This window comes from Nyctereutes procyonoides, unplaced genomic scaffold (assembly GCF_905146905.1).
Source record: "Nyctereutes procyonoides isolate TBG_1078 unplaced genomic scaffold, NYPRO_anot_genome, whole genome shotgun sequence".
Lineage (NCBI taxonomy): Eukaryota > Metazoa > Chordata > Mammalia > Carnivora > Canidae > Nyctereutes > Nyctereutes procyonoides.
Genome location: NW_026575132.1, coordinates 32,337,775 through 32,363,673, shown reverse-complemented (window position 1 = coordinate 32,363,673; position 25,899 = coordinate 32,337,775). Strand labels below are relative to the sequence as shown.

Sequence of the window (25,899 nt, the reverse complement as noted above, 5' to 3'; positions counted from 1 at the left end):
TTTCCTCCTCTTCTATTTTCTGGATGAGGTTGTGTATAATTCTTGTTAATTTTTCTTTAAACATTTGCTAAAATTCTCCCCTGAAACTATCTGGGTCTGTGAATTTCTTTTTTGTGGTTTGTAGATTATGAATTCAATTTCCTTAATAGTTATAGAGCTATTCAAAGTATCTATTTCATATTGGATGAGTTGTTACAGTTTCTATTATTTGAGGAATTGGCCCATTGTATCTAAATTACCAGTTTTTTTAAAGACTTTATTTATGAGAGAGAGACAGAGCACACTGCATGCATGAGCAAGTGCATATACATGAGGGGAGGAGCAAATGGGGAAAGAGAGAATCTCAAGCAGGTTCCCCACTGAGCATGGAGCCCTTCATAGAGCTTGGTCTCACTACCCTTAGATCATGACCTGGGCTGACACCAAGAATCAGTTGCTTAACTGATTACATCACCCAGGTGTGATGTAAGTCACCGGGTTTTTATGTGTAGAGTTGTTCATAGTATTCCCTTATGACCCTTCTGATGTCTATAGGATCTGTAGTGATATCTCTGTTTCACTTCTGATATTGGTGTCATCTCTCTTTTTTCCCTTGTCAGTCTTATTAGAGGTTTGTCAGATTGATCAATCTTTTCAAAGAGTTGGATTTTTTTGTTTCACTCATTTTTTCTATTATTTTTCTGTTTTTAACCTCATTGACTTCTGCTCTTGTCTTTATTATTTACTTTCTTCTGTGTGTTCTGGCTTTATTTTGATGTCGTCTTGGTTTCTTCAAGTGAGATATTAGATTACTGTTCAAAGACTTTACCTCTTTCCTAACATAAGCATTTAGTACTACAAATTGCCCTCTCAGCACTGCTTTAGCTATGTCCCCAAAGTTCTGATATGTATGTTTTCAATTTCACTTAATTAATAAATATTTTTATTTCTCTTGGGACTTCCTCTTTGATCCATGAGTTATGTAGAAGTATCGTTAGTTTCCAAGTGTTTGGGGAATTTCTTGTTATCTTTCTATTGTTGATTCATTGTGATCACACTTTATATGATTGAAGTTATTCTAATTTTGTTGATATTTGATGCAGAATATAGACATCTTGATATAGCTTACATAAGTGCTTGAAGAGTTGTATATTCTGCTGGTGTTGAATCCTGTTGCTTGATAGTATGGTTGAATTTTTAAAATTTCCTTACTGATTTTCTGTCTAGTTATCCTATCAATTGTTGAGAGAGGGCTATTGAAGCTTTAACTACCATGCATCTGTCTATTTTTCCTTTCAGTATTATCAGTTTTTGCTTTATACATTTTACAACTCTATTGTTTGATTATAGGGATTTAGGATTACTGTGTCAATTTGGTGGAATGACTCTTATCATTATGTAATGTAATATAATACCACATAATATCTCTGGGTCTAATGATTTTCTTTGTTCTGAAATGTATCTGATTTAAATATAATCACTCTTCTTTCTTTTTGTTAATGTCTGCATGGATTTTTTTTCATTCTTTTACTTTCTAGCTATCTATATCATATTCAGAGTGAATTTCTTGTAGACAGTTTATGGTTTAATCATTTTATTAATAGACTTTGCAAACATGTTTTTTAATTGGTGGATATAAGCAGTTCATGTTTTTTTTTCAAATATTTGAGATCAAGCTCATTTTTATTTTATTTTTTTTAAAGTTTATTAAGCAAACTTCTTTTTTTTTTATGATAGTCAGAGAGAGAGAGAGAGAGAGGCAGAGACACAGGCAGAGGGAGAAGCAGGCTCCATGCACCGGAAGCCCGACGTGGGACTCGATCCCGGGTCCCCAGGATCATGCCCTGGGCCAAAGGCAGGCGCTAAACTGCTGCGCCACCCAGGGATCCCAAGAAGTTCATGTTTAATGTAGTTCTTGATATGTTAGAACTTTCAGTGTGCCACTTTATATTTTGATTTCTCCTTTTTCTCTGTTTTTCATTTCTCTTTTTCCTACCTTCCTGTGTATTACTGGAACATTTTTTAGAATTCCATTTGATTTGCCTATAGTGGTATTGGATGTACTTTCAACTGTTGCTGTAGGTGTTACATTATATATACATAACACATCACCATCTATTGTTGTCAACATTTTAACACTTTGAGCGAAAAGCACAAATTGTGTCTCTGTGCTCATTTCCTCTCTTTAATATTTTCTCTACATATATTGAGAACAACTTTAGACATGCTATTTTTTAGCCCAAACTGTCAAACATGATTTAGAAATCTTAGAGAAGGGGATCCCTGGGTGGCGCAACGGTTTAGCGCCTGCCTTTGGCCCAGGGCGTGATCCTGGGGACCCGGGATCGAGTCCCACGTCGGGCTTCCGTCGGGCTTCCGGTGCATGGAGCCTGCTTCTCCCTCTGCCTGTGTCTCTGCCTCTCTCTCTGTGTGTGTGTGACTATCATAAATAAAAAAAAAGTTTAGAAATCTTAGAGAAGAATAAGTCTTTTTTATTGACTCATATTTTTATGAACTGTGTCAACCATGCTTCGACCTCAGGCTACATGCTGCATCCAGTGGGGGGGGGGGTCCCAAGGTCCTCAGGTAGTATGCCTTCATCTCTCCATCTTTCAGGATCTTCTTATGTTTGTTTGTTTTTGTACAACATCTAGGTTTTAAGCTATATTTAGTGAGAAGAAATGGAAGTCTGAAATGAGTTTTTAAGAACCTGGTAGATGGGTGATTTGGAGGAAGCTCTTTGAGGAGAGGGATATGGGTTACTTAACATCTCTCAGACACACAGCACTGATCCTGGGGGATTCTTGGGGACGAAGATGCCCTGTGGTAAAGGCAGGAGAGGTGACCTCAGCAAAGTGCCTGCTGGGAAATCCCCATGGTCCTTGAACCCTGGGTGGCAGCTGACCTGGCTGTCACACAGATTAGCAGACTTTTTCACTCATTTCCAAATTAAACCACTTGTGTTTCCTCTTTAAAGTCACTGTAAGCATCTCTGTCACATCCAGACCCTCATTTATCCTCCAGAATTGCCTGAATTGCTCCTTTTATTAAATTTGATTCCATTAAATAACGGGCTAATGGTTCTCAGTAAGATGAACTGGCTTGCTCTCTCCTGCTTGTCTGAACAAAACAGATGAGCAGCTGGGGAATTTCTGCCTGGAACTTGGCTGTACCCCCTCAGAAACCCATGCAAACCTTTGGGCCATGCTGTCAAGGGCTTGCTGTCCAGGGGAAGAGGTAAAGGGCCTGGAGCTAGGCTCTTGGGCCGTCCTGCGATACTGGGACACATGGACATTGAGGCTTTCTCTTTTGTTAAGCAAATATTGATTTTTATCAGGCTCTGCTATGACACAAAGTCAAGGCCCTATCTGAAGGAATTGACATTCTACAGGAAGGACAGTTGCAATGTGGTGTGTTAAGTGCTGAGATGAAGGAAACCTGGAGCAAAATAGAGAAGTGCCTGACCCAAACTAGGGTGTCCAGGAGGGCTTCCTGGAGGAGGAGTTCTACTGAATAGAGTTGATTACTCCCTGCCTGGCTAAAATCCTTTAACAGCTTCCCACTGTTGCCAAGAGAGACCAAAATGTTTACTGTGTCCACAGGTACCTCTCCTCCAGCCCCATCATGTGTCCCATCTTGTGCTTTGGCTTTCCAGCCAAGTGGGATAGATGTCAAGTTTCCATCTAGCTTTGAAGCCTTCTTTTCATGTATCATCTGCTCCTTGTGGGATTTGTGCTCCACCTCCCTAGGGCCCTGGGAGATACTCTCTCAGAGAGGTCCTCACAATCCTACTAGCATATCTATCTTTACGTCTGCCTGTCCGGGAGAGAAGACAGGCTGGATTTATCCAAAGCCACACTTGCAGGGTCTGCTGGCCTGCAGGCCTCATTGCACACCTTATCCCCACTTCCCCATTGGAGGCAGCATGTGGCCTGAGGTCAGAGGCTGCGGTTGAGGTGTTGGTGTCTGTTATAGCTTGTAGTCGGCCCATGCTTGGCCCCACAGAAAACAAAACAACTTTGAATGAGGATGAGCCAGGGAAGGCTCTGGAGACACTCAGAGAGGGTCCCCGGGCTGACCTTGGAACGCTAAGAACTGAGATCCTCTCACGGTGCAGATGAGCCTAGTCATTGAGCCACACATGGAACATTAAGAAACTCCGGTTGACTCAGAGCCACTGTCCCACCTGTGTGCCAGTGTGAGACCCTTTCCTGGAGGCAGGCTGACCCAGGTTCAAACCCCAGGACTCTCCTATTCAGACATGTGACCCTGAGTTGGCCTCTCACCTGCTGGGGCTTCCTAGGAAAATGAGGCTGAAAGACCCCTGTCCCTACTATGGCCTTAAAGGGTCCCCACGTCATTCATACCTTTATCCAAATGCAAAGAAAATTTTCTTTTCAATCTTGTCATAAAGTGTTTCCAAAGTTCAGGAACAGGGGCAGGAACACACTCATAAGGGAGGGGGACTTGTCTGTGCTGGGAGTGAGGGTAGTATGTGCAGGGAGGAAACTCAGCTTTGTGGGGGCCTGGGAACAAGACAGCAAGAGAGGGACTGCTCTTATTTGAGTGGCCAACAGGCATTCCTTGGCAGATAACCAGAAAAATCTCACTTCCTTCCTCCCCTTGGTGAGCTCATCTGGGAGGCATGCCTCAGCATTGGCCAGAAGTACAGCCAGGAAAGTGAGGTGTCGAGCAGAAGGCCAGGTCCTGAAGCCTGCCGCATCCTGGCATTTGGGAGGCCAGGCCAGGCCCTGCCTCCTCCTGCTCCACCCAGAAGATCAGCCAGGCCTTGGGCCCTTGGGAGGGTGAGCTTCCCCCTCGGAAAGATGACCCGTGGGGAATGGACTGCAGGGCTCTGGGGAACAAACAGGGCTGGGTCCTGTGTGGGCGGGTCTCTAACTTTTACATATTTAGACAGTGGCATGCTCTCAGCTCTGCAAATGTTACAGCTGCCTTAAAAGAAATGCCTGACACAGACCCTGACACACAGTAGGGCTCAGAGAGACCCTCAGTCCTGGTGGATGGAGGCAGACGGTGTGGCATTGCCAAGGCCCTGGTGCTCTCTCGGGCCTTCCCCGAGGGCCAGGCCAGCTGTCATCCCACAGCCACCCCCCCCCCCACATGCTTCCCTCAGCTGGTCTCCAAGGACTGCAGAGGAGTAGAGCTTCTCAGAGGCTGAGGAGCACAGTATGAATATTGCATGAATAATAATAACCCCACCACTTAATGGTTATGCAGCGCTTTCCCCTTCCACAATACTTTACCATCATTAATTAGTTATTCTACATTGCTTCCAGCCCCCCCTGCTCTCTGCAAAGGCAGTCTTGCACAGGGGCCTTCCCTGGTCTGAAGCCCCAAGGCTGAGTGTGTGGGCTGCCCCCCACCTGGACTCACACAGCTTTCTGGAGGCCTCCGCTCGGCTCTGTGACTTCTGGTAATGTTGATGGGGAGGACAATCTCCCTTCTGACCTGAGTTCATGCCCAGAGCTGCTTCCTAGCATGCTCTGCTCCTCACATACCCCGCGGCCTCTAGGAAAACTGAGGACACCCTCTCAAGCGGCTGAGGGCCCCTGGAGGAGAGTCCCCTCCTGCACTTCAGGCTGTGCCCACACACCTTCAGGGCATTCTCGGAGCCCTCTGAGTGTGATTCGGCAGGCTTCCTGTGGCCAGTCCCGGGGCAGAGTGGCCTGAGCTGAGGTCATGTCGTGTCTGGTCTTGAGCCACTGGCTAAACCATGACAGATGGAGACTCACATGTTCTGGTCTAAGGGTCATTCATTCCTTTCCACTCACCATGGAGTCAGGCATATTAGGCATTCACGCTCCTACGGAGACATTCGAAGACGAGCCGACCCCCTCAACCAGTGTGTGTAGAGTTAGCTGGGTGTTCCTTCCAGTCCTGCCCTCCCTGGACACCACCACGCACCCCACCAGAGCAGCCTCGGGCTCCCCCTGCTTCCAGAACCTCTGGCTCCCAAAACATTCCAGCAGCAACCCTGTTAGGTGTGACAGCGTGTGATGTCACCACCTGCTGGCCAGCATGGGTCTGGGATGCCTGGGGGCGTGGGGGGCGGATCCTGCCCCTTTCAGGACCACTCCCCATTCGTGGAGTGCCTTTGGTTCTACCTTGGGCCAAAGCCGGCTCCCTGCCTCCAGCCCCTCCATTAGCCTGGAAAGGTATTGATCAGTTTGGCTTCTGTAGCTGAGTGTTTTAATCCCATTGTGAGAATCTTTAAGAATTAATTAGCAAAGATTGCTTGGGAAAAACAAAGTGGGCACAAGTTTTGGTACTGTCTGGTCAGCCACCAGGATTATTTTCCTCTTAATTATGGGGCTATTTCTGGAAGCTGAAGGCATGTTCCCTTGCCTTTCATAGCCTCGGGTCAACCTCTCTTTCTTTCTGGTGGCCTCTGCATTCTAGTTCCTGCTCAGGGCAGCTGTGTCCCAGCTAGCTGTCCTACCTTCATCCTCTGAAGAACCCTGAGAAGCCTCAGTTTGCCCCCCCCCCCCGCCCCCGCTTGCTGCTCTCTGAGCTGCCACCTTCTTTCCCAGGCCCGGACTCCTGCTCTGGCCTCATGGCCTTTGCTGGTGCCTTTTCTTCTGCCTGGACACCTTCCCTGCCTGGGCCCATTACATGGCCCCTCTCTTCACTTCTCCTTTTGTTTTTAGTTTAAATACTGCTTACTCCCAGGGTCCCTCTCTGACTCCCCCAGTCTAGGGTGGGCACCCCTTGGTCCTCCTGGCTGGCTGATGGCTGCAGACCTCCATGTATGACAGAGACCCTGGGTGAGGAATTCCCTGCTCAGTGGGCATGTTGGGGCACCAGGGCATACGGCTGGCGGAGCCAGGGGTGCTGAGCTGGATTTAGGGAGCTGATGGTCTGACTCGGTGTGCTCTCTGGCTGTGGACGGAGGCCCCCACCTCACCCCTGAGACATCTTTGCTCTGCTAGCCTTGCCCCTCGGTTTTCCTTTCACTTTGTCTCTCTGGAAGCTGCACGACTCCTGCAGGTGCAGGGTCCTCCTGGGTCTAGGGCCTTCCCAGGGAGGCAGGGAATACCACGGTCCTGAGAGAGGAGCTGGGCCTGGCACTCGGAGGTGACCACTGCAGTCTGCCCAACAAGATGGGAAGGTGGGATGGGCCTGAGCAGTGTCAGGAGGTTCCCAGACTGGTGGACAGGGAGTCAGAGGTTTCTGCACCTCACAACCATGCCAGGGGGAAGGCTTGAGACCCTAACACACAGCCAGCAGCCACAGGGAGGGCTGGTCACCCAGGCTGGCCCAGGGTTCCACTCAGGAGAGGACTGAAGCCTCTACCTGCATTCAGACCTCATGTTGTTTAATTTGCAGCATCAAGCCGCCCTCTGGGGGATGAGAGGGACCCCAGCCACTGGCCTGGTCTCTCTGAGAGGTGCACCCCCTCCATGAGCCCAGTGGAGGGGAAGGGAGAATGAATGGCTACAGCGTCCAGGCAGCTCAATCACAGGAGCACGCCTGTGTTCCACCGGACCGTGAGGTCAGCTTACATTTCAGGGTGGGGGTAGGCTGGGGACAAATGAGCAGAAGAGGCTGTCTCAGCGAGTCCTTTCTACATGTTAGGGTCTTAAGTCCCCATTTTCAGATAAGAGGAGTGGGGCCCAGGATCAACCCAGGGGTGAAAAACAATCGGACTGCTCCCTTTCCTTCTGCACTTCCAGTCCCTGATGCGATCCTTTCCCCCAGTGGGACGCTCGCTGTGCTCTACTTGATCTGGGACCTCGGGCAGGGAAGACAGAAGCGCCCACAGCAGTGGCAGTCATGTGTGTGTCACGTGTGTTCTGTGCGCACCCCATGAGTGTTTCCCGCCTCAGAGTTACAGGAGCAATGGTCACTCATTTTTCTGTGGCCAAACTTGACCTCCTTCTTGAGCCCTCAATATCATTAGGTCCTGGATACTCAGTCTTATCACCTGAAACCACTTCTGGTTTTATGCTCAGGAGATTTGGGGTCACTTCCCAATTAGTTCAAGGTTCTATCCTCCCAGCTTTTCTCTGCATCTTGCAGGAAAAGAAACTAGTTCCAAGGAACCTCACATATCATCCAGGACTGCTTATCCTGAAGTATATATTCTTTGTGCCACAGAATGACCTGCCAGACAGCATAAGGGGAGCGGGGGCAGAGGTGCAACAATGTGACAGGGGTGATCCCAAACACTGAGGAAGGGGACTTCCAGAAGAGGTGGATTTGTGCTAAGTCTTACAGGATAAGTAAGAACTTTCCACAGGAACAAGAAAGGCGCTGCATCAGACAGCTCGTGCCAAGGCAGAGGTGCAATGATTGCTTCGCTTGCGGATCCTAGTTGGATTTATCAGAGGTTGTGTTGTAAGCAACTTGTTCACAGCTGGCATTCTCTGCTCCCCTCTCTGCCTTGCCAACCTGATTTCTGGTAACGCTTTATGAAAGACCTGCCACCTAAGTCATCAGCGCTCTTCTGATTGTGGATGACCGTTCCTTAGCTTGGATAAGATTAAGATAAAGAGAGTGTTTCCTTACTAAGGTGACTGGTAAGTCAAGAAGAGGTGTTGCAGGCACAGCTGGATTCAGGAACTCAAAACCTTTTTTGAAGACTTGGTCTCAGCTTGACCCTCATCTGTGGGGGCTTCAGTCCCAGCAGGGTCTCTCGTTCCAGTAGGCCACTCTCAGCCCCACAATTACCAAATTCTGGAAGATACTCTTGTTTCCCCATATTTCCCTTGAAGTCCCAGAGTTGAGTGTTACTGGCCTGAAATGGATCTCCTGCCCCACCCCTCAAACCAGTCACTGCTGACAGGAAGATGGAATATGCTAATTTACCAGTTACGGTAGGTCCATGTATTCATCTGGGAGCCTGCCCTCGGGGGAATCACATGGAGATGGTGACCCAAAGGAAAGCCAAGGTACTTCTAGCAGCCAAGGGGTCAGGAGAGGTGTGCAGGCCACACGGCAAGTATCCATTCTACATGCTTCCATTCAGACTTCCTCTATCTAGTGGAGACTGAGGTTTCCAGAAAGGTACTGGCTGTCATCCATGACACTCTGATTTTTCCTTCTGTCTCCCTTGTCACTCCATGAGCTCCTTTATGGGGGACAGGGGTCTTGGATTGCTCTTGGATGCCCTATCCAGAGCATACTGCAAGCACTTCCTGATAGTGTTAGATGATGGATGCCTGTCTAGACTCTTGAAGCCCCTTCCTCTGGCTAGGAACATTAGAATCTGTGAAATCTAAAGTTAGGAGCCATTCTGCAATATTTAAGTTCCAAGAAGAAAATGACCCGGCATCAATTGACAAATACTTAGGGCAGCTTCTCCTTATTTTTAGTTCAGATACTTATAGAAAAACATCTGAGTGCCCACACGCCCACCACCCCACAACTGGAACCACATAGCCCGATTCTGCCCAAATAAGGGTGGTGAAGCATTCCAGCTCCTGTTGAGGGCAGGCCCAACAGGTGTCCTGGACAGTACAGGAAGTCTGGACGTCAGGGATGGACTCTCAGTGAGTTGGATTCCAACTGAGATGGGGCAAGGCCATGCTGTACCCGCAGCTCTCTTGTAGGGAGCAATCCTGTTGCTGCCTTTCCCTGAGGGCTGCCCTCTCATGTCCCAGGGGAGGGGACCCTGGAAGCCTCAAGGTCTTAGGACCATTTACTCTTATAGGAGGCTTCTATCCTGTTTGGAAATCACTTGTGGAAGCAGGCTGTGCTCTACATGACTGGGGTAGGAGGGGCTGCAGAGAGGAGGGCTGGAGACAGGCTCTTTTTTTTTTTTTAATTGTAATTTTAAGAACCATTATTTTCTTGAGAAATTTATTTTTTATTGGTGTTAAATTTGTCAACATACAGAATAACACCCAGTGCTCATTCCAGTCAAGTGCCCCCCCTCAGTGCCCATCACCCAGTCACCCCCACCCCCCATCGTCCTCCCCTTCCACCACCCCTAGTTCGTTTCCCAGAGTTAGGAGTGTCTCATGGTCTGTCTCCCTTTCTGATATTTCCCACTTATTTTTTCTCCTTTCCCCTTTATTCCCATTCACTATTTTTTATATTCCCAAATGAATGAGACTATATAATGTTTGTCCTTCTCTGACTAACTTACTCCACTCAGCATAATACCCTCCAGTTCCATCCACATTGAAGCAAATGGTGGGTATTTGTCGTTTCTAATGGAGACAGGCTCTTTCGGGAGGGATAGATGTTCAAAGGGGGCATGCAGAGGACACAGGTACTCTAGCCTCAGATCCTGTACTTACAGGTGCCTTTGTGCACCTGAAGACAAGGCACCATCCCCAGACAGGTGTAGCCTAGGTGTCTCTCTGGGCACACGGGGAGACTATGAGGGTGGAGACCCAAGTAGAGGCAGCCCTCCGCTCTCTGTGCTGCAGCAGCCAGGGCTGGGCTCTGGGACCTCTGCTCCTGTCCCCAGTGCCTGGTTCAGTATGGGCACTTTGAGGAGTGCTGACAGTCAAGTTAGGTTTGGTCAGCACTGTGCCCACTCTCCCCTGAGTTGGAGAGTCTGTCCTCTGGTTGCTAAGCTTCTGCCTTCTGTTTGCAAGAGAACTCAGAGAATCCCAGCAGGGAACATGCCCTGTGACTTCCTCCTGGGGCTCTTACAGACCTGAATGCAGGAGTACACTGGAGGGCTCCCTCCCCTCCCCCCCCTCCCCGTGCTGCTAGGGCCATCCATCCTCCAGCTACTTTGCAGAACCAGGGGAAATTAGCACTGGGGCTTCGCAGGGGGTCTATGGGCCAGGAGGGACTCCTCCAGCTCAAGACCCTGGTATGGGGGGGGAGGGGTCGGCTGAGCTCACATGCTTATGACTGATCCTCACCCAGGGGCTTGTTAGAGCACAGGGCAGAGAAGGAGTGCAGGGGGAAGGCTGCAAGGCGGGAGTTCCCTCCCCAAGGAGGGGAAAGGCTGCCGCCGAGTGGCCATCTGGCTGGCTAGCAGGAATTACTGGGAAGGATGTGTCCACCGCCCAATTTTGTCAGCCTGCAGTTGGAAAGGTGATCCCACGGAGGGCACTCACTCAGTCCCTGGCCTAGGACATGGTGGGAGACCCTGAAGCCCAGAGCGCCTGTCTGGGGCCAGGGACCAGGAGCAGCCTCGGGGCTTGGAGCCAACACAGAATGAAACGTTATGATGATTCCTTTCCCACTGAACACATGCAGAACAAGATGTCCTCTGTAGAGTGTCAACCAACATGTCACCCCGGCAGCATTGTCTGTAGTCAGCAGATGTGGTTTTGGGCTGTCATTCAGTCCCCAATAGGTGGGGAATTGGGAGGTCAGCTTGTGTCAGAGCTAAGCTGGGGAAGATCTGGCCCCTCCCAGTGAAGTCACCCACTCCCTTTAAGAAGCAGGGGTAGTGGCACTTCCTGCTTCTGCCTTTGCCTGGAAGCTTGTATCTAGAACCAGACTTGAGTCTCATCATCCACCCACTCCAGCCCAAGCCCCTCCACCCCTTGACCTCGCGGCTTGTGGCATCCTTTTGTTAGCTTCCTTGGACTCGAGTTTGCAGGGCATCACAGGTTCTCAGTGCAAGAGGCATGGCTCAGGCCCTGGCCCTGCCATGTTCCACTTCCCTTGGCTTTTGGGCACATTATCAAGTCTTCAGTGCCTCTGGTTCCTCATTCATCACACGGAGAAGATAATAGCACCTATCTCTCACAGCTGTTACTGCGAGTGGGAAGTGCATTCATGCAAGTGCCGCACCCAGTATCGCCTCGATATAAATGCCCAGTTATTGGGCGCCTTTGCCTGCAAGGCCTACAGCTCTGCCCTAGTTCTTCAACAGCCAATCTGCAGGGACTGTGGTCCCAGCCTGAGCCCCATTTCCTGATAGAAGCTTTCGAGCCCTGGCCAGAGGAGTGAGACACCCCTGCAGCATGCTCCATTACCACCATTTGTTTGGCAAATGTCCGTTAACACCTCCTTCGTGCCAGATGCCGTGTCAAATGCTGGGCGTGGAGCACTCCACGTGTTAACAATGTCACAGAGCACTGCTGTAACAGAGCACAGGGCAGAGAACCTAAGAGCTTCTCAGCTCTTCATCCATCAGCTGCATCTTCTGTGCTGTGCATGCCCCGTGGAGTGCTGAGACCCTGTGAAAGAGCTGGCTAGACTGAACTTGATGGAACCCTGCTCCCAGTGTGGGTGTGGAGGAGGTCCCCTGAGGCCCCAGAACACTCTGCCTCTCGTTCCTGAGGCTGTGCCAGGCCTTTCAAGACTTGTGGGAGATAGTGGTTGGGGAGGGGGCTTTGGCCCTTGATCCCTAGTCCCATCACAGCCACCAGTTTTGTTCCAACCAGACTCTGGGTTTTCTTCCTTTGCAGATATTGGAGGAGCTCAAGTATTAGCATCGGGCAAGTCTGCTGGGGCAGAAATTGGTAGGTGGCTGCCCAGCTTCCTGTGAGCTGGACTCAGGGAACAGGAGGGGGGCACTCCAGAAGGCAGGGGCAGGTGGGGGTGTGCTGGGAGTGGGGCTGGCTTCCTGCCAGTCATCACAGAGCAGGGGCCGCACTCACTTCGAGACCTGCCGCGGAGCTAACACAGCTTGATCCCAAGGGTGTGGACCTGCTTGAGAGCCTCTCTTCAAAGGCCACATGAGTCATCAGGGCCACCCTTGTCTGCTCTCTGTAAGAGTGGCTCCGGTGCCCACAGCACCCTGCACTCTGCGGTGCCTCCAGGCTCTCCTTCCACCTGCACCCTCAGCTTCTCTCCACGTCAGGGGCTCACCCCAGCAGGCATGACACAGTCTGCAGACTGGGGTCTAGACATCTCCATCCCTTCTCCTCTGGGAAGGCTCCGGGCTCCCATGGCAGCCCAGGCTGCACCGTTGTTACCTGGTATTAGGGTGAGCTCCTGGGCACCCCAGCTCACTGTAGGGCCCTCAGGATGGAGTCAGATCTTTCCCTTTCCCTTCTGTGCTCACCACAGAGCAGGCGGGCAATTAGCACATACACGATTAATGAACTAATGTGAAGGTCAGTGAGGTAGGGCTATGAGAGGTGGAGAAGTGAGCCACCAGCTGCCAGGAAGTGATCCCCACAACCCAAGAAGCAGGATCTTGTTCCGAGTGGAGGGATGGAGGGGGCGCGGGCAGGGCGCCAGTGTGCCCCTGGGCTTCAGCGGATTGCAATGCAGAATTTTAGAGTGACTTTGAACGTCACCCCGGATGTGAAGGGAGCTGTAGAAGACCTCGGCAGGGTTTGACGGACGTGGGCACCCATTGTGCAATTTCTCCCTGCCCCACAGACATCAAGTACGCCGTCATCGGGGCGGCTCTAGGTGGAGCCATAGTGGCCGTCTTCCTGGCCCTGAAGGTCTGCATGATCAAGAAGCATCTGTTTGATATCGACTCCTCCAACTTGAGAAGCACAACCCCGGGCTTCAGTGGTAAGGGAGCAGTGACCCGCAGCCTGGCTGCAGCCTGCCCAGACCAGGAGACCCCCGCAGGCCCCTCTGAAACTTAGCTGGAGAAAGACGGACAAGCAGGATTGAAAAGAAACACAGCGACCTCTCTATGTCTCTGTCCCTCCCTCACCCTCCCTTCTCTCTCTCTCTCTCTCTCTCTCTCTCTCTTTCTCTGTACTTTTCCATTCCTAAGAATCAGATTTCTTGGAGAAAGGTGAGGAAGGAAGGTGAGTTGGCTTCAGCCAGAAAGATCTATTCCCGTATCCAAAAATGTGACCAGATCAAATTGATCCCAAGAGGTGACGAGGCTGAGTGCATGGCGGAGGTGTTGTAAACTCTGGTTATATGGGCTGAATTGCTTTTTTGTCATAAACCGGGCAGGTTCTACTCGGAGCGGTGCCATGTCCTCTTGGTCCAAGCAGAGCTTACATGAACCCTGTCTTGGCTCTGGGTATCCTGTAGCAACTGTAGGGAAATACAACCCACAGTCAGTTTGTGAGTTTTGATAGCAAAATACGACATTGATTTGCATCCCCTTTCTCTCAAGATGGGATGGGACTTGGCAAAACTCATTCCCAGTCCTGGAAGCCTGCTTAATGGGATAATGATGGAGCTTTCCATGAAATTTTCCTGAGGATGAGGAGGAAGGAGCCTCACTGTGTCTCTGGAAAATGTGGTTGTTATCTGCAAAGATATGCAGAAGGATAGTCTGGGGTGGGGAGGGGAGGCGTAGGCCTCAGAGCTTCCCGAGATGCCAGCATGTCCAATTATGCAAAGGGTTTAATTGGTCATGGGAGTTTGCTTACCATTATTTTCCCTACGAATAGGAGGGGAGAAGAAACAGCCTCTTCATCACACAGTGGGAGACATGCTGGATCCCTTTAGACCAAGAGGGCCCAGGAGCAGCAAGGGAAGGGGATGATGAGGAGTGATGGGGATAAGAGGGCTCCAGGGAAGGCTCAGTTCCACTTATGTGCCCAGCTAAGCGGACTCAGTGAGGGGACCTAGATGGAGAAACGCCAACAGAGCCAAAGGAGAAGGATGAAGAGCACCCACGCAAGACCACCACCCCAGTGGTCCCGACCCAGGGAGCCTCTCAGAGTTAATTGAGTCAGGTTGGGTCTGACTCGCACCTTAGCTGGCACTGAGTGGGTCACATCATGATCACAGTGTCTCCTTTCTAATGCCCTGCTTTCTCTGTGTAGACACTGTCACCCTGAAGAGGAGAGTCCCAAGGTAAGGTCACTACCGTGGTAAGTGAGGGGTATTTTTTTCCCTGCTGTTTTATTCATCGTGCTTCCTTGCCTGCCATCTGAGCTCTTCTCTCCACTCCAAAATGCTTCCTAGAAGACTAGAACACACTCTTCTCTTCTTCGGTTCAGTAGGCAGGAGTCATGAGTGGGGGGCCACAAGGCACATTAGCCAAAGGGGGCTTGAACCTGTTTCTGCATACCCTCAGTTACATTCTGCCCCACCTCCCACACAGAACCCCTAAGTACATTCCCCCCAGCACTCAGAATGAGGTCCTTAGCCCCTGCCATGACCCACTTGAGAAGCCCATATGGTCTGCTCTGGGCTACCTGACTTCCCTGCTGGCAATGAGCCATGCTGGTCTTCTGCACAAAAACTATGTCCTCTGAGGACAATCCTGCCTCAGGACCTTTGCACTTGCTGTTTTCTGTCATAGGGAATGCTCTTCTCCCAGATAGCTGCAAGCTCTGCCCTTCATTTTCTTCATATCTCTTCTTCAAGGCCACCATTTCATTGCACATGGCCTGTTTAAAATAGAAACCCTTCCCCTGATCATTATCTTCCCCTTACCTAGTTTTATTTTTCTTTATATTACTTTCCATCACTGACATTATGTGATATATTTATCTATTTCTTTTTATGGTTCCCCCCCCCCGAAGTGTAAGGTCCTTGAGGGTGGGATCTTTCTTTTCATCTTTGTAGCCCTGGCATTTAGCACTGTACCCAGAACAGAGTGGGTGCTTTTGAATGAATGAATGAATGAATGAATGGGCGATATGGCATGGAGCAGGTGCTGAGGATTAAAGGAAGACAGGCTCCCTTTCAGTCTGCAAGGGAGACAGACACATCCTGGGTGCTCATTGCACAGGATTGGGGTCAGGGGAGTGCTGTGACATAGCTAAGCCCGTGTTGCCTTGTGCCTGGGCGATGCAGAGGGGTGCATGTTCCAGCTGGGAAGCGGGTTGTCTGGAGGTGCAAGCAGCACTGCAATTGCATGTGGATGGATGGGAAGAAGTTCTCTGCGGGAAGAAAGAGAAGTGTACACAAGCAGAAGGCCCACTGATGGGTGCCCGTGTGCACATCCAGGGACCAAGCATTCCATGTAACAGGAGCAGAGGCTTCACATGAAGGTCTGCAGAGGAGGCTGGGGAGGTGGGTAGTTTTAGTCGGGGTCTTGTATGCTAAGTGAAGGAATCTGAACCCTATCCTGAAACTTCTGGTCAGTCACCGATGGATTCTAGGCAGCAGAGGGATGGAATATCTTTTATGCTGCAGTAGCATGAAGGGGGGACCCCACTGGAGACAGGCAGGCCTGCCGGGAAGATCTTAGCGGGATTCAGACCTGCTGCAAGGCCCTGCTGGAGGCGGTGGGCTCAGGACCTGGCAGCTGAGTGAAGGTGCAACCAGCAAGAGGGAGGAATCCAGAAGAGTGTATCGTCTGTGGGAGTGGGGAGGCCCCAGCGGGGGAAGTAGGTGGTGGAGCAGGTTTGGGCAATGGGCAATGGGCTGTGGGACTGAGATGGGAACTCCTTTTTTAAACACAGTGCATCTGAGGCTTCTGCAGACTTCCAAGTAGAGGGGGTGCTCATGCATGCAGACAGAGGTTGGCATGCAGACAGAGGTCTGGGCTGAGTGGGGTGGTGGGTTTTAGAAGGGGCCTGGAGCATGGACTCGCCTCCATTTCCTCCCTGGGACTCACTAAATGCTGTGGCCTGTGCATGGAAGGAGTGATGGATTTGTGAGTGAACAGAGAGATGAGACAGATGCACGGCATGCTGTCATCAGGGTGATGCCCTGGGGCTGAGCTGGAAATGGATTTTCTCCAGAAGTTCACTTCCTTGAGGATCTCCCCTCCTTCAGATGTCCTGGCTTCCAGGCCCTAGAGGGTGTTTCATCAACTCGGCCTCCAACCATTGCCCCTCTTCTTCTCTGACTCTCACTGTCTCTCTCTCTCTCTGTCCCATCCTCTCCCCCCACGCCCCCAACCCGAGCTGTTTGGCCGCCCCACGGGGGCCTGGGCTGGGGGTGAGGAGTGTGATTACGGAGACCGTTTGTTTACCTTATCATACAAATCAGGACTTCTGGAGAGTGAAGAGGCACTGCTACTAACTGTGTTAGGACGATGTGCATAAATCTGCATAGTTCTAGGAAAACTGGAGCGTGTGGTCACCCTGGGTGTAATGGGGCCATGAGGCAGTGCTCTCCAGGCCCAGGAATGGCCACACGGTTCCCTTGCTAGCAATGTCAACTCCTCTGCACCTGGGGTTCTCATGCAGGGGAGGGATGAGTGACCAGTCCCAGGAATCTTTTGGAAATGTGTGGTGGAACTGGGGACATTTGCGGACTGGGGGACCACGATACTGTGTGTCTTCTCTCATACACACACCTATACAAACACACCCTGACCCACCCTGGCTAAATTGTCACATTTGTCTTTATAGAAGAAATGTGCTAAACAGCTCTCAAGTGCCACCAAATCTGTGGGGCCACTTACAGAGAAAAGTAGAATGACAGGTTGGCTGGCCCCTCCCTTGCCCTACCCTGAGGCATCTTCTCACTGGGGCAGCTCTGCTTCTTACAATCCTTGGGGGATTGGCATGGTGCCAGGTTCCAATGAGGGTGCAGCTAGGACCCCTTGCCAGGAGGACATCCTTGTCATGGTCACCCAGGGCAGCAACCCCATGGTTCGGGGCTGGGTGCTGATTCAAGCTCTCCCACTATAGGATCAAGGCAGACAGACCTCCATCAGGGGTTCAAACAGGGCTTTGGGCTTTGGGGGTATGGGTGGCCATGGACTGAGTTCTGGGATGAGAAGGATTAGCTCCTGATGAGGGGAAAGAGGACACCTGGAAATGAATAGATAACCCCCAGGCCTGGAACCTGCATTGCCTTTTGAGGGTCCAGCTGGCCTCTGTGGTGGGGAGTACAAGATGGGCATCAGTTTTGGGTAGATGAGATCTGCGGTGGTGAAGACTCTGCTGGCACCCTGGCCTCCAGGGCCCTCTGTTGGGTGGCTGAGGTTCCCTGGGCCTGTGGCTATAGACTATTGTGGCCACAATAGCTCTGGCTATTGTGGCTAGCTGTGGCTCTGTGTCACAACTGAGTGGTCATGGTGGCTTCTCACCACTCATGGGGGAGGGCACGCTACCTTGGCTATCCAAATTGCCTGCATGCATAGAGGGGCACTTTGAGTTAGATAGAGTACTTTGCCTTGGGAACTCCAGTGCCCCCCTGGAAGTCTCTGCAGATCCTGTTTCAGAGATATCTTAATTGTGGAATTCACAAAAATGGAAGTTTTGACAATTCCAATTTCCAATCCTGGTGCATGTGTACATGCTTGTGGGGAGTAGAGGGATGGAGATGCTGTGATGGTTCATAGCAACCCACAAGTGTGTGTGTGTGTGTGTGTGTGTGTGTGTGTGTGTGTACGTGTGAAGATGCTGCTGTGTGCAGTACAACAGACCACTTTAAAAACATGTTTAAGCAACAGTAGCTGTAGCTTTATGTTCTCATGGACAATCATACCAGCACATGATCCAGTTTTTTGTGTGTTTGGAAGTTCTGAATTCTTTGAAGCATCAGAGCTAGAGGAGGCAGTTTCCATTGTCCATCCGGATGAGGTGGCTGCGGTGGTTACTCACAGACAACACTGGTGAAAGTGAAGTCCTGAAAAGGGAACAAGCAGGGGGCAGGAGAAAAGCAGGTGGCTGGAGGGAAGGAAGGAACGATGCAGCGCAGGGGTGTGGCGGGTAGCTGGATGGGACCCTTCCCCACCTCCCCTGCCCAGGGATGTAGCCCTCCTACCACGTTAGAGGAGCCCTTCTTGGCATGTATCACACCAGCGCTCCTCCACAAACGGATTGCTAAGAAGGGAGGCACAGTTCAAGTTTCCAAAGCTAACACTAGATGGAGTCAGGCTGAGTCAGGAAGAAGTTAGACTGAAAAGAAAAAATCTAAGAATTGGCAAGCTGTTCTCCTAGAGCAAAACTTCTCGTGTGCTTTTTGTCATAGGGAATGATTTAATGAACATCCGATTCTTCTGTTTTGCAGGTCAAAGCTCCATTTCTCCGAAAGGTGAGTTGTAAGAGCAATCACTCCTTTTGAGACGGAGAGTCAGTGGCTCCCCCGAGGTGGCCCCCACACAGGATGGGAGGGGATTGCTAGCCACCAGCCAGGACTCCTCAAGCCTCAGCTGGGACACCAGGAATCCACGTCTTTTTGTTTTTTTTTTTTCCCTTCCAGAAAGTCTTAATTTAGTAGCACTTCAGGGAGATTTAAAATGGAGCTGTGGGAGCTTCTTTGCCTGATTAGAGCTGAGAAGATGGGATTTTAGAAGCAGGATAGTTCACTTTCTTTTACTTGCCAAATTTTTCCCTTGAAAGGTCATCAAACTGTGAACTCGCCAACTTAATCCACATGATGAAAAAAAAAAAATTCCAAGACTTTTGTGTCATCAAGCTATCAATTTGACTGAAGTCTCTGTTTCCCTTGTTGCTTTTGGGTCTCACAGTGAGGCCTGCGTATACAGGATTGGTCACGGTTCACATTCCCTTGACCACTGGTCTCCACCTCATGCATCACCCAAGTGCTCTCACCTTCCTTCTTTTTGAAAACTCTTCAAATCCACGGAAGAATTGAAAGAATAGTGCAAAATAATAATAATAATAATAATACATCTTTCGCCCAGATACACCAAGTTAATATTTCCCCCCATTTGCTTTATTCTGTATACATACATTTTTTTCTGATCCACTTAAAAATTAGTAGCAATATCACCCCTAAGTTAGTAGAGATATTTCACCCCTAAATATATAACCAGATGTCTCCAGCATAATCATAATGTGGTGACTACATCTAAGAAAATGACCAGTAATTCAGTAATATCATTTATTACACAGCCCATATTCAAATCTGATTATGTTTTAAACATATCTTTATAGCTCCAGTCTTCCAAACCCAGATCCATGGGGTTTGTCTCTGTTCTGTCTCTTTTTGTGTTGGACAACTTCTCTGTCTTCTTTCCCCGTGGCATTGTCAATTTCAAAGTCCATTTGTATGATGTCATCTTCTGGACTGGTCTGATTGTTTCTTCCTGAGTAGATGCAGGTTGGGACTTTTTGCAAGAACACCATGGGAGTGACATTGTGTGTACAATAGAAATATTGTACTGCATCAGGAAGCACAGGACACCAGGATCTCTCACTGTGGGTAATTCTACCCTGATTAAGGAAGTGACCACTAGATCTCTGCTTTGGGGAGACAAATTTTCCTCTTCCTAATTAGCTGATAATCTGAAGGGTGATACTTTGAGACCACGTGAACATCCTGACCTCCAGTGATTCTTCACCCAATGATTTTGCATCTGTTCGCAATCCATGTTTGAATCAGTTATTGCATTGGGGGTTACAAATACTGAGTTTCATTTCTAATGCTAGCATCCCTTCTGCATTTAATAGCTGGCATTCTTCTGGAAAAAAAGACTTTTTCCTTCCCCCTTTTCTCTTTCTCTCACTTGTTGAAATAAACAACATATTACAATTCATCACCATCATGGATCTTTGTGATACTCAAATTGTCCCCGGTTCGTCCAGAACCAGTCACTTCTTGGTGGCTTTTGAGCATTTCCTAGATTTCTTTTTTCCCCAATTCTTAAGACTTTTGACACAACACGGTATCCAGGCTCATCTTGTACTGTCCCTGCTCAGACTTGGAATCACCCATGTACCCCTTAGATCCTTGTTTTTTCTTTTTTAAAAATGTGTTTTCTTTCTTTTTCTTTCTTTCTTTCTTTCTTTCTTTCTTTCTTTCTTTCTTTCTTTCTTCTTTCTTTTTCTTTCTCTCTTTCTTTCTTTCTTCTTTTTAAATATTTTATTTATTTATTCATGAGACACACACACACAGAGAGAGAGAGAGAGAGAGAGAGAAGCAGAGACACAGGCAGAGGGAGAAGCAGGCTCCACCCCGGGAGCCCAATGTGGGACTCAATCCCAGGACCCTGGGATCACTCCCTGAGCCAAAGACAGATGCTCAACCACTGACCCACCCAGGTGCTCCCTTTTTTCTTTCTTGATGTGGAATAGTTTTTAGAAGACAAGATCTGGACACAATGTGTGCTCATGGCTCCTGAGACATCACTGCTTCTAGGGCCTGAGAGGCCAGGACTGAATCAGTAAATGTATATTTAAACCACAAATTTAATACCATAAGGCTCTTCTTAAGCTTTCTTCACTCCATATTTGTTTTGCCGCCTCCAAAGTCAAAACCCTGTTCTATATAAATATTTTTACCCTTTTGCTCTATTCTCTAATATTACACAAAATACTTCCATAATCACAACACTCTGCAACTACAAACTTGCTTAGTAGCTTGAAATTTTCTTTTTTTTCTGAGAATTTAGCTTTTGTGTGTACCAAGTATTATATTCAAATTGAATTAGTTATTTTCTCTGTGATTATGCTCTCAATTTGATATAGGATTGGTATCCATGTGTATGCTATTTTAATGCTCCCTTTCGGGCAGCCCAGGTGGCTCAGCGGTTTAGCGCCGCCTTCAGCCCAGGGTGTGATCCTGGAGACCCGGCCCACGTCAGGCTCCCTGCTTGGAGCCTGCTTCTCCCTCTGCCTGTGTCTCTGCCTCCCTCTCTCTCTGTGTGTCTCTCATCAATAAATAAATAAAATCTTTTTAAAAAAAAATTAATGCTCTCTTTCTTAATTCTTTTAGTTTAATTCTATTTTTTTTTGAGTTGTGAAACATGTAGATTAAAATGTAAACAGGTAAACTCAGAGAAGTCTCATTCCCGTACCTGCCCACTCTATTCTGTCCCCACCCACTGTGTGGAGATCACTATTTTCAAGAGTCTTTGCTTTATCTTCCTGTGTTCCTTTTACACAAATGTATCTAATTAAAATTATATATATACAATTTCCATAAAATTAAAAATGTTTACATATGGATATATATAATATATATATATAATATATATATATATTCTAGTTCTTGAAAAGTTTTATTGTTTGGATCTCTGATCCATTTAACATTTATTGTGGTGTGTAGTATGACATATGGATCCAATTTAATCTTTATCCCAAATGGCAATCTATTTCAGTATCAGAATTGAAAATATTATTTTCCCCAGTTTTATTTTCAGTCTTTGTTGTATTCTAAATTCCCATGTGTACTTGGGCTATTTCTGGACTTTATATTATTTTCCATCATATTTTTGAGTATTCTTGTGCTAGTACCACACTCTTACTTCTACAGACTTCATGGTTCACTCTGCCATCTGGCACACTCCCATTGTGCTTCCTATTCAAGAGCACATTCTTGCTATTCTCTTCTAGCTATCTTGCATATTTGTTTTTCCGTATGAGCTTCAGAACCAACTCCAGAATCTATTCATGGAGCAAACACCTTTGTATTTTTGTTGGGGTTGCATTACATTCATGTGTTAGACTGAGGATGACTGACTTCATTATGATGTTTTTGCAAGGCTGTGTTTATGTGTCTTAAGGAGTTTTTGGCTTGACCTTATGGGTTTTTCACACTTCTTTTTAAGCTTATTCCTAAGTATTTTTCTGTTCTTGTTGCTTTTAAGAATGGAGTTTCCCATTATGTCTCTTACTTGGTCATTGACTGCTTATGGATTATTTTTGTATGTTAATTGTATAGTGATGGCCTTACTGAATGGTCTTATTGTGTGTGTTTTCTGCTTGATTTCCTTGGGTTTTCATAATATTATGTCATCTGCCAAATTGTAGATTGCTTTTCCCAGTTCTTATGACTCTAATTGTTTTCTCCTCTCTGATTGCATTGGCTAAAACCACTAATATTAAATAGTAGTGGAAACAGTGCAGATACAATCTTCAAAAGTCTTTTTCTCTTTCTCTTGACACCCAGGCCAGGTCTGCAACCTGATTCACCTGCTAGTCCAGCTGGCAGCTACTATCCCAGCCTCTGCCTAGCTTATCTTTTCTTGCATGTTATGCCTGTCTCTCTAGGGACTGGTGGCACATCTGTATGCAGGGGAGTGACTGCTCTGTAAGAGAATGACTTCTTCCAGGGAGTAAGTCATAGGTGCCACTTCTCCAGCTCAGGACCATCAAGAATAGGAGGAGGCTGCCTTTCTGGTTTTTCCATCTTCTGCAAACATCAGTATTTCAAGAGCAAATGCTGCATAGGCCCAGCCACTTTGGATCCTGTTCTTAATAACCCCTGAAAGGGTCCTTTGAATTCAGGACTTGTTAAAGATAATATAAGATATGAACTTTTTTTTTTTGAGCCCCTGCTCCTCTAGACCATCCAACTTAAACTCTGATTTTTGGACCCACCATGTTTTAAAGGAGAAGCACAAACATCTGACAGCCTTTAGACTCTCTTGCAATCCCTTCAGACTCCTGTCACTATCCTTGCTTTTTTCCAACTTGCTTATCTTCCATGCTGGCTCTGCTGCCATCAAGCTCTGTAACTCCAATCTCAATGTGCGTCCTTGGTCCTCCATACATCGGGTAGGTAGGTGCTATCTCTTTTATGGCATTTGGCTTGGCTTATCCCACTGATGCTTCACTCTGCCCCATCTTTATGCTGTTACTGTCCCTTCTCCCATGTTAGATATCCAGACACTGAGATCAAGCATGCACAATTGGATGGCATAAACAAATATGCAACATTCAGTGTAAACATAGATATGCAATTCTGTTAAAATTATAACTGTTATGAGAAACTATAGTGAGATGTTGGTGTGAATTCAGTCTCTGTGCATAGGTGGGTTGGTGAGGCCTTTAGTTGAAAGTGTCCACAGCAGGCGCTGTTCCCTACTTTATTGAGCTCTACTATATTGGGGTCTGGTTTGGTGACCTCATCTTTTCTTCTGTGCTACTAATTTTAGGTAGATACAGAGATAGAGCTAGATATGCCATGTGTGGACAAGTCTCTTCTTCTGGAATAGCACAAGTTTAGACTTGAATGTACCTAGTTTCTAGTTACTTTTGCAAAGGTCCATCTACCTTGTTACCTGTAGCATCTTCTTAGATGGGTGCAATCTCTTCAAGTACATAAAGTGGCATTTTCCTGCTGATGTGCCTTTTAACCTTGGGGTTAAACCCCCCTTTTGGCCACTAGGGTGGGTGAGGTTTTGTGGCTTGAGATTGGCAGGCAGAAAAGAACCTCTCAGTTGGGCTCTATCTGAAAAACTCTCCCTTTAACCTAGAAGCCACTGGCCTTCACACACTTTCTATACTGCATGGGGAAATGTCTCACCTTGCTGAAATAAGCTAATGAATTCTTTCATACCTACTAGTGTGTGCTGCTCACTATTAAGCCTATAAGTATACGCCATGATTAGTTAGAGCATAATCACTCTGTCTTTAGGTCTTCCTGATGGTTCTCTTCCTTTCCAGAGGTGCAGAAGTGATTGAGCTCTAAATAAGTGACCTCTTCAGGAGAGGCTGGGCAGTCTGGGACAATTTCCCACAGTTTCAGTCTCAGGGATGTCATGAATTTGAACTTCCAAAGATGGACCTTCATGTGGAGCTCAATGCTCAGAGCAAGTAATATATGGAATGAAGTCTACAGTGTTTCTGTCCTAAAGGAAAATATCAATTCTCTTCCACAAGAAGCTGACTACATAGATGGAGGCACAAGCACTTTATCCTGCAGTAAGAAAGGATGGAAGCCAATAAATCCACAGTCTATCCTGGTCCTCCATAGTGGAGCTGTTTATGATTCTATGGTAGCATTGTATCCATATCAATGGAACCTACCCATAGCAAATGGCTCATGGAATGGAGATGAAAGTCAAGACACAACCTCCTTAACACTATTGTCTATCAACAGGTAAGCATCATTTTCTAGAACTGATGGCCTCACCTCCTCTGTTGCCATAAGAATTCCCCTGAGAATATTCAGGATTCTTGAGACATGAAGACTATGGGATAGTTTCCAGGCTTATGAATGAAAGACTAACTTCCCACAGGAAGAAATGGAGGGCTGGGCCGGAGAGGAAGGGGTCTCAGTGGCCACAGAATGGCTTGCAGCTCTGCAAATGATGGAACCAATGAAGGATTAATTGAAAAAGCCAATGATGTGCCAATGGTAGGGATCTACACAAATGTAAGGGATTACTGTTATATTTTTACCATAGTTTTATGGTTATTGGTACAAATGTGAATGGCTTTTGTGTGGAGGACATGACTGGAAGAGGCTTAGGAAACCCCTATCTTTTTATTATTGTCATCAACCTAAGGCTGTGTGGCACACACCCTGTTAACATTTCTCTCCCCTATACTATTAACCCTGTATTTCTGGGGCTGCATTATGGAATACTCTTTGCCTTTCCAATTAAACAGAAATCCAGGTGATTGTGTGGGCTGGTTCTTTTTGGATTGGGTTATTCTCCTTGTGTGTGATGAAAGATGAGCAATATTTCAAAACAAAGTGCTGTGTTATAATAATTTGCCTGGATTCCCAGGGTGTCTTTTATCTGACTTGATAACAACGTAGTTCATTAGAAGCCTTTGTTAGCTGATAACCTAAAGCGGTAACATGATACTCATAAGCAATTTTCTGTGTATAAGATAGAATAAACCATCTTGTAAGGTATCTGTTAATTGATTTGCTTCTTTTAGCAGCATTTTAATTAAGACTTCTGGTTTCTGAATGGCAAAGGCACATACAAACTGAAGGTGAATGCCTCAGGATTCTCAGTAATCATTTTCTATAGATACAACAAAACCATGGAGTCCTCTCCTCCATCCCACATCACAATATATTTTCCTAGCACTGTTCCTGGGTTCTGTTTTAGGTTTTGTTTTAGCCTCACACAGAGTTTCCTGGGTGAAGAACAAAGAAATATGCTGAAGCCAATGTTCTCTCCTTGGGTTATAAAGTCTGACATGCCCTGGGAGATGGCATATAATGGGTCCCTTTGGCTTCCACCCCAAATTCAAGGTCAGTGGCTTCCTTCTGTGGAAGTCCAACTGGAAGCTCTCTGATGCCCCTCTCTACAGATATTCTCCCTGGTAGCAGTTCCTGGGGATGGAAGTTCCAATAGGCAAGAGCACTTGGAAGTGTTTGGAGACAGCCACAAGAGGTCACTGTGTGTGTAAATGCAGTGTCATGAGTGAGGGCCATTCTGACTGCCTCGCCCAGTGGTTTGGGAGTATGGTAGCAGAGGCCGAGGGTTAGAGAAGCTCCTGTCTTCCCAGCCTAGTAGGCCCTGGGGCCCCTGGAACACATGCAGGTCCT

At 47.7% G+C, this 25,899-nt stretch overlaps 1 protein-coding gene across 1 annotated transcript in view; it reads left to right on the top strand.

Annotated features, from left to right (window-relative positions):
* TMEM273 (transmembrane protein 273) overlaps nucleotides 1-25,369 on the top strand; it is a 41,640-nt gene extending 16,271 nt beyond the window's left edge. The window contains exons 2-6 of the mRNA XM_055345040.1: nucleotides 12,327-12,380; nucleotides 13,249-13,389; nucleotides 14,613-14,643; nucleotides 18,709-18,732; nucleotides 24,054-25,369. Of these exons, the coding sequence (XP_055201015.1) occupies nucleotides 12,327-12,380; nucleotides 13,249-13,389; nucleotides 14,613-14,643; nucleotides 18,709-18,732; nucleotides 24,054-24,078 (275 nt within the window). The 3' untranslated portion in view covers nucleotides 24,079-25,369. The remainder of the gene's footprint in view (nucleotides 1-12,326; nucleotides 12,381-13,248; nucleotides 13,390-14,612; nucleotides 14,644-18,708; nucleotides 18,733-24,053) is intronic.
* Nucleotides 25,370-25,899: the final 530 nt, after the last annotated feature.